General features: G+C 36.7%; 1 protein-coding gene across 1 annotated transcript; it reads left to right on the plus strand.

The window, feature by feature from the left end:
- Window positions 1-859: 859 nt before the first annotated feature.
- On the plus strand, window positions 860-8,831 carry LOC101900218 (polycomb protein Scm). The gene is made up of 5 exons (XM_005187206.4): window positions 860-2,097; window positions 3,235-4,152; window positions 4,240-4,872; window positions 5,021-5,620; window positions 7,591-8,831. The coding sequence occupies exons 1-5, from the start codon at window positions 1,591-1,593 to the stop codon at window positions 7,723-7,725; spliced, it is 2,793 nt and encodes a 930-aa protein (XP_005187263.1). The 5' UTR covers window positions 860-1,590; the 3' UTR covers window positions 7,726-8,831.
- The last annotated feature ends 315 nt before the right edge of the window (window positions 8,832-9,146 follow it).

Raw genomic sequence — 9,146 nt, forward strand, 5'->3', positions numbered from 1 at the left:
TCGAACCATTTTTGCTGATGTTGCTATTTTATATCGTCCACTTTTTTGACTTCGGGCTACTCTACCAGCATCACGGTAACGAGCGATGGTACGAGACACTAAATATTTATTCACATTTAAATGCTAGAGTGCTCTAACGATAGCCACCAATGGTTTCCAACCAAATATAAAGAAATCACACTATCACGCTTGAGTGGCTTGGAAATGACAGCAGTCTGAAGTTGGTTGCAGTTTTTTCATCTCACCCTGTATAAAGGTGTACCTGTTTGGCTTGTAATGTCTTTCAAAACAATGAAAACTCGAACAACTTGTTGCATAGATTTTGAATTATTGATTAAAAACGCGAAGACTGAATGGATGGTCAACATTTATTTACAAAATCATGTTTTATGTAGACATATGCATACGTTGCAATAGGCATTTTGAAAACAGCCGAATTTGAATATTTTCTGAATATTTTCTTTATAAACTCAAATTTCACGAATGTGTACGAGGTTTCGGAGCTATAGAATTATGTTAAATGTTCTAGAAACATTGCATGTTTTGCGCCACCTACTGGTCGATAGTAGTAAACAATGTGGAAACGCCATTATTGAACAACCTTGTTGGGATGTGATCATTTAAATATTTACTTTAATATGCTACACGTCAAGAATATAATATTTTTTTTTTTTCAATATTATATTTCGCTTTTCGTTTTTCAAATCCAACGATTATTATTGCTATTTTACCGGTATTAACGATTATTTCCAAACTCAGTTTCATAGTTTTCCGCGTTGCCAATATGTCCGCACCAAAAATGTTCTTCGTTTCTTCCATTCCACCATGTTTGCTCACTACTCTCCTAACCAACCGTGGGCAATTCATATAGAAGTAAAAAATGGCGTAATATTTGTGTTGCTTTCCATATCAGTGCTGAGAATTTATTGAAAATTTGCGTGGAATTTAACTGAAAGCATAAATAAATTATTACAAAACTGTGAAAAAAATACTTGCCAACAAAGTAACAACAAAATTCACATAAAAATGATTGTTGAAACAAAATAAAACAAGAAAGAAACATACGTGTTTGCCAATTACAAAAAAAAAAGAGTATCGAAGAAAAAAAGAGAAAAATCGGCACACACAAATTTCGGTGTCAATGTATGCGTGTGTGTATGTGAGGCACCACAACAAAACATAACGCGTAAGCCCGTCAAAAAACGAAACACAAATATCAACTAATTTACATTTTCCGTAAATAAATCCAAGCGGTAATTGAAGTGTAGTTGATGGGATGCCGCAATAAAAAAAGAAAACTAAGTTTTAAATACTGAGAGGATTATATTTTGAACGCTAAATAAAAGGAAAGTCTTCGTAAGGCGAAGAAAAACCAACAGCATTTTTGTTGGCAGCAGCAGCCAAAGAAAACGAAGAAAAGGCTGCAAATCGAAGAAAAAGAAAAACACAAACAACTCGCTTGTCAGAAGCTAAGAAGAAGAATTTTCACAGCAACAACAATTGGCCCATTAAAAGCCCCAGCCCCAAAAAATCTTTGCCAATTTGCTGCGTTTAAAAACTTCAATATAAAATCCCTCAAAGATTACAATTATGTCTGGTGGTGGACAAGACTCCACTAGCAGTAGTAGCACTAATGGCAGTGCAACTAATGGGGTGTCATCATCAGCGGTAGCCACAACTCCCACATCGACCGGACAATCGCTGAATCAAAGATCTCGCGGCCGACCGGCTAAACGGGCAACCTGCACTTGGTGTGGCGAAAGTAAACAACCGTTGCAATATGTTCTACCAACCCAGAATGGTAAAAAGGAATTTTGTTCGGAGACCTGTATAGCGGAATTTCGTAAGGCCTATAGTAAAGGTGCTTGCGCCCAGTGTGACAATGTAATTCGCGAGGGAGCACCCAATAAAGAATTCTGCTCGCTAATGTGCATGAATAAACATCAGAAGAAAAATGGTCCAACAAGATCGCTGAGCAACGGTTCGCGGGGAGATACACCGGGTGGCAAGGGAATGGGCGGCGGTGGTTCGTGTACACCAACTGGACCATTCCAATATGAAAGTTTTCATGTTTTTGATTGGGATGCTTATTTAAAGGTGAGTTGATGTGTGTCATGGTTTGTGTTCTTACGTATCAATAACGTTTCGATTATCTCCCAGTTAATCTAGCAAACTAATGGATAAATTAAGAACCCAAACAACTTTTTCTCAGGGTAATTTTTCGGATGTATTGTCAGTGCTTACCACCACTGTAATGCTGATGGTAGCTGCATGACCAGCAATTCATTCCAATACTCTCCTGATATTCTAAGAATAGTTTAAGATATGAAATTAGGGGAAACGAAAAGAAGAACGTTATTATAGGGTATAAGAACCTTCCGTTAGAAGTTGAGAGATTATTCAAAATAATTTTCCAAGCCATGAGAAGTTTACAACAAAATTTTAAATTACAATGTGATTCATATTAGAGTCCCTATTTCCTACCTATCAAGAAATTCTTATACAATGTAACACGGACATCTTCCTTTAAATGGTTTCGAGATAACATTTCAAGTCTAATTTAAGGCAAGGGTCTTTTTGAGATATCCGAAAACTTTTCAAATCAAGCTGTTGTTCTATAATTTTCCATTTTTCTTATAGTTAGCTGTTTGGAAGATCTCAACCCAAAAGATAAAGTGTAGGTAGTACGCAGGAGCTGTATTAAATTGTAGCTAAAATGCAAATAATGTGTATGAATCCGATCTGATAGTCAGGGGGATCGTTAAAAGAGATGCTGATCTAATGTCTTTCCAACTTATCTTCTTATATATATCTGATATTTCCCCCTTCCATGTCGTAGTCATGGATCTTATCAGGTGATGATCACTACAGCAATTTTGATACCAGTATTACTAAAAGAAATTTGTAAGATTTTAAGTACCGGGTATATTGATCTTAATACCCTATCCAAAGCTTCTCTTTTTTGGATCATCGTTTTGTGATTGTCGAAGGCATTCCAGAGAAGTTGGACTTTTACGGAGTGAGCCACTTAGGCACGAGTGTAGTTATCTAGTTAATAAAAATTTATATTTTCTTTCCCCAGTCAAAACGACGGGAGAATTAGGCTCAGGATTCCAAGAGCTATACATGCTGTACATTCTCCGTCGTTAAAACGATTGCGTTTCTCAACTGCTACACTGCTAACGTTTTGCTTCGAAACCATATTAACATAAATTATCTCATTTCTCTTTACAGGAAACTGGTTCTGAGGCAGCTCCGCCAGAATGTTTTAAACAGGCGCTGAATCCACCAGTTAATGATTTTAAAATCGGCATGAAACTAGAAGCTTTAGATCCACGTAATGTTACCTCAACCTGTATAGCGACCGTTGTTGGTGTCCTCGGATCCCGTTTACGTTTACGCCTTGATGGTAGTGACAGTCAAAATGATTTCTGGCGTTTGGTCGACTCGAACGAGATTCATGCCATTGGCCATTGTGAAAAGAACTTCGGCATGTTGCAACCACCACTTGGGTTTCGCATGAATGCCTCCAGCTGGCCCGGCTATCTATGTAAAATTTTAAATAATGCCATGGTAGCACCGGAAGAGATTTTCCAGCCAGAGCCAGCTGATCCACCCGAAAATCTCTTCCGTGTGGGCCAAAAGCTCGAGGCGGTCGACAAAAAGAATCCACAATTGATTTGCTGTGCAACAGTTGATGCGATTAAAGACGACCAGATCCATGTGACATTCGATGGGTGGCGTGGAGCTTTCGACTATTGGTGCAGCTACAAATCTCGTGATATATTCCCAGTTGGTTGGTGCGCCCGTAGTTGTCATCCAATGCAACCGCCGGGTCATAAATCACGCATGGATTCCAGTTCGAGTAAACATCGTAGTCCACGCCAACGCTATACATTTATACAGGAAACCGATTCAATGGTCCCAGCCACACCAGTGACAGCACATTTCCATACCAATTGTAAGGGTGGACCGTTTATCAACAGTGCAAAGCTACCATCAATGGTGACGGGGCCAACACATCAAACGCTAGCAAAGTTATGTCTTCAGGAGGTGTTGGCAGCCAGTACAGATACGCAACAATTATCAAAACTATTGTTTGCATTGGAAGGTGATGTTCACATAGTTACGGCCGCAGGAAAGAATTTTACGGTAAGTGAAGGGATAGATGTGTCAATTTGTTTATCAAGTAGGAGGTGTGTACTAGAAATAGTTGATTTTGGTTTTCCTTGATTTCAGGTAAAAATTCCATCACCTCTACGCATGAGAGATGACGATAGTTTGGCACAATTTATTGAAACTCTATGTACAACATGCAGGGCATGTCCAAATCTAATATCGCTATCTCCAGATACGGAGGATTGTGAAAAATGTTCGAATTCCAAGAAGAGACCATTGTCACAAACGTCCAACGCCACTGGCTCGTCCGAGAGTTCGACACCAGTAATTCCAGAAAAACGCAGTAAAACTCCCAGCAGCAGTGAAAAGATAACCATTAAACAGGAGGTAGCCACTTCCACAACAACGGCGGCAAATTCATCTGTGGACAGTAGTGGTAGTAACAATACAGGGAGCAGTACAACAAATGCAACATCCACAACCAATACAAATAATCATTTCAACAATCAAAGCAACGCCAAGGAGCCTTCCAATAGTACTCCAACGGCACCCACATCATCGACAAATAAAAATCAATCTCCACATAGCAGTAGTGGCAAAAATATGCATGGCAATAGTGGCAATATTAATAATCATAATGAGACGACAACTAGCAATGGCGGCAGTGTTGGTGTTCTACCGAATAATGCCCATATTAAAATTGAACCGTCGACAGTGGCTCCTGCGACGGCGGCAAGCACAAATGGTGTCCAGGTTAGTCTTTATTTGGTAGAATCACACGACGTTTATACTCCTGGAAGAAGGCCATTTGGTCTAAATTTTTAAACCACTTAATAGATGATATATTTTATTCGTTAAAACTTTTAATATTAATGATATCAACCAAATTTTATATTTTCAGAATGCAACACAGGCCCAGGCTTTAAGGCAAGTGCGCATACATCATCATTCAAATAGTAATACGGCGACAGCTGCTGCAGCATCATCTTCCTCCACACCATCATCATTATCACTGTCGTCGACAACTTCATCCACTGGAACGCATCGAGACGAACACAAGCAACAACAGCAGCAATCACATCAACATTCCCTAAACAATTCGAATTTCAAGTACTTGGCACCCATGGTAGCAGAAGTACATCCAGAACAATCAAATTTAATTGCTGCTGCCTCGGCCACAGCGTCCACAACCTATAAATCTCCTTCCACACTATCATCTAGTGCTTCGTTACCTACATCCGTATCTACACCATTCTGCGCCTCACAGTCTACATCGTCGACGGTAGCCTCGGCTACGGCCGTCATACCCTCAACATGTTCATACGGTGGTACTGTCACTGTGCCAGTACATCATAATCCACATAATACAAATGGTACAATGGGTGCTGCTTTACCTCCATTACGTGCCCAACCAGGGGATTGGTCAATTGAGGAAGTTATACAGTTTATCGAGAGCAATGATAGTTCATTGGCTGTTCACGGTGATCTCTTCAGGAAACATGTAAGTTGTACAATTTTCCGAGGATTATATTAAGACATTTAAGAATGTAGCAATAGTAGTTGCTATAATAGTTGTTCCAAAAAGTTGCCACTTGTCCCTTCAGATTAATCGCGATCTTTTCGGAAAAAATCATTGCTAAAAGATACAGAATTTTTGGAAATAAACGAATTTCGAAATATACAGGAAGTTCGATATAAACAGATGTCGAATATGACCCCCAGAGATTGTGGAGTAGTTAGTGGACAGAATTGTTTGCCAATTGACCTCCATGCTTTGTAGGATTGTCAACACTTAGTCAGTGTAATAAACAATTTGACTGTAAATGTAAGTGGGGGATTACACATATAATTCGAAATCTTTCAACTATCATCCTCAGCGCCACAGGTAGCATTAAATGTTTTAAGACGTTCACGTAATATTATGCCAGGCTGCAATAGGATTCCAACTTTTGGAAAAAGGAGGGTGGCTAGCTTCGTTTAGCTTTGTACTTCATAAGTTAATTTTTATATCCTATGTTTTCTATATTAAATAATTATCCCCTCAGCTATATGGCTAGAGGGGGTATATACAATTTGATACGGTCAAAACTTGCCTAGTCGACATAACGGTTTTAGACCCTAGGTCTCTTTGGACCAAATCCGTTTCAAGACATTTGGAGTCGATCTAGAGATGTTCGCTCGTCTGTCTGGCTGGTGCACACTATAACTACCGAAGGGATTATCCGATTTGTTCCAAACTTGGTACATCATAATGTTATTATCAAACTTACATCGAGTTAGGATATGGGCAATATCGGTCCACTCCACCTGGTACCTCCCCACAACATGTCGCAATTTTCAAAGAAAATATTTTACTGCACAGAGAGAGAGAGAGAGAGAAAGCAAAAATTCGATTTTGCTCCATCTTTTCAAATCACAATAATGCTAGATCAGGAGGGAAAATGGATAATATCGGTCCACTCCTTCAAGAAACACCCCCACAAAAATTCGAAATTAAAAAAAAAAAAAAAAAAACAAATAAATATTTTCTGCACAGAAAGAGAAGCTATATTCCGATTTTGCTCCATCTTTGCACATCCTAATATTTGCATTAGTTCTAGGTCAGGTGCAAAAATGGAATATATCGGTCCACTCCACGAAGTGCCTCCTCCACAAAGAGTCAAAATTTTGAATAATTATGACTCTTATAAAATGTGATGTAACAGTCAGATTGACTTCAAATTCAAATTTATTAACCCAAGGTGTGATGTGAAAATGGAATATATCAGCCCACTAGTTGTAGTACCTCTCCTACCAAGGGTGAAAAATTTGAATATCAATGAAGCTCATAAGACGCGAAATCAACATCGGATTCCGTTCAGACTTGGCACATCTCAATATTTCTATCAACATAAGATCTGTTATAAAGATCGGTCGGGCCATTCCTTCTGGTACCTCCCCTACAAAGGGATAAAGTTTCGTTTAACCAAAACGATTATTAAATACGAACTAAACGTCCGGTTCTCTTTATGTGAATGTGTGAAATCATCCCATCCCATTTCTACTGACACTCCTTTTGGTAGCTTCCCCACAAAGGGTCAAATTTTTGAATATCCATGAAGCTCATAGAACGCGAAATTTACCTTTACATTTTCTAAAATTTTTCACATATCTCATATAAAGTGAAGGAATTAACCAATATAGTCCAAACCTGGCACGTCACAATATTAATATCATATTTATTTAGGAAATGGACAATATTGGCCAATTCCTTCGACCAAAGCCTTCTCCATAGATGGTCAACAATTTGAAAAATCATAACAGAAGTCAAAATATATTTTTTAATAATCGAACATTGGCTGAGGGCATACATCTGTCGGCAAAACCGACAGCCTTTTTACCTTACTTGATAAAACTTTTTGTTCTGCATAAAATAATTTTTATATATCCGTTTCGTTATTATATAATTGTATTTTGTTCGTATTTTTTTAGGAAATTGATGGCAAAGCCTTGTTATTGTTAACCTCAGAAATGATGATGAAATATATGGGTCTCAAATTAGGACCAGCCTTAAAAATTTGCAATTTAGTTAATAAAGTGAATGGTCGTCGCAACATGTCCCTGTAAATAAAACGAAACAGCAGCAGCAACAATGAAGTTGTAGCAGACAGCTCATACAGCCTTTAGACCCTCTCCGCCACCTGTTACCAATACATGATGCCCTCATATAAACAAAACAATTCAACCAATCAACCTACATACCTACAAATAACATATTTAGTGAACTACCTTAACCGACAAAACACCAAATATTCCATTCAACAAATCCCCTCATAAAGAATATATACGAAAATGAAAAACGGGAAAATATCTCAAGAAACATATTTAAACAGATAAAAAAACAATGAAGTAGATATATAACTTCTCAAAGGAAACCATAACACGCATTCAAACATATATAATCAATAAATTATATAGACAGAAAAAGAACACAACACAACCACACAGTCACACATAGTATCATTTATGAAATCTCTTTTATTGCACAATACCGGAACGGAACAGATCAATACTACTAATACACAAACATACATAGCGCTACACAATAATTTTACAAGACACAAAAAATTGAATTTCGCCTAGATTTCAAGTGACGATTTAATTAATTTTCCTTTACACAAATATTGTGTATTATTACTTTTCGGGACACATAACATTTTTAAGGATTATGGTTTGGTTTTTTAATAAATTTGTTTATAAATATGATTTGTGTAATAAACACTATCGCCCCCTATATCAAAAACAAACAGTACATACATATATAGCAATAACACGGTAGTGAATATAGAAGGCGCCCAAGGCGGTGGTGTGATGTATACCAATTAAAAAATATATTTTTATTTTAATTTCTTGTTATCTTTTTTGTAATATCAACTGATTTTCTTTTTAGTTAAACACTTTTCCATCTACCTACTATACGTATACACAAATCTTGGGGTTTTCCCCTGGGAAACCTATTTTTATTATTTAATTTAATCTGTATTATTTTATTCTTGTATTTTAGTTATTCATATACATATTTTTTAATCAGCGGCAAATGTCAAACATATGCATTGAAAAAAGGATAATATTACATACATATAAAGATAACACAAAACAAACACACACAAAATAAAAATCGAAATTTTCTCATTATTATAATTAAATTGTGAATTTTAAGTTTGATTTTTCTTTTCAAATAAAATAACAAATTTTGAAACTTAAAAGCCTAGGAAAAGGATGCCTCAAATAGCAGCAATCTATCTCATTTATGTGTAAATTATTTGTATTTTATTTTTGGCACAAATCTACAAATATTGTATTCTATTGAATAAAAAAAAAAAAACAAAACGAAACGAAACTATTATGCAAAATTGTATATTTAAATTAAAGTTTTGATTTTTTTCTTTTGCGTTTCACTGGCATCAATCATTCTTATCGCATCTATTCTGTAACGTTTTTATCACTTATTAAGTACGTATATAAAACAAATTGTAATTTAGTTTAGT

This window comes from Musca domestica, unplaced genomic scaffold, assembly GCF_030504385.1.
Source record: "Musca domestica strain aabys unplaced genomic scaffold, Musca_domestica.polishedcontigs.V.1.1 39, whole genome shotgun sequence".
Lineage (NCBI taxonomy): Eukaryota > Metazoa > Arthropoda > Insecta > Diptera > Muscidae > Musca > Musca domestica.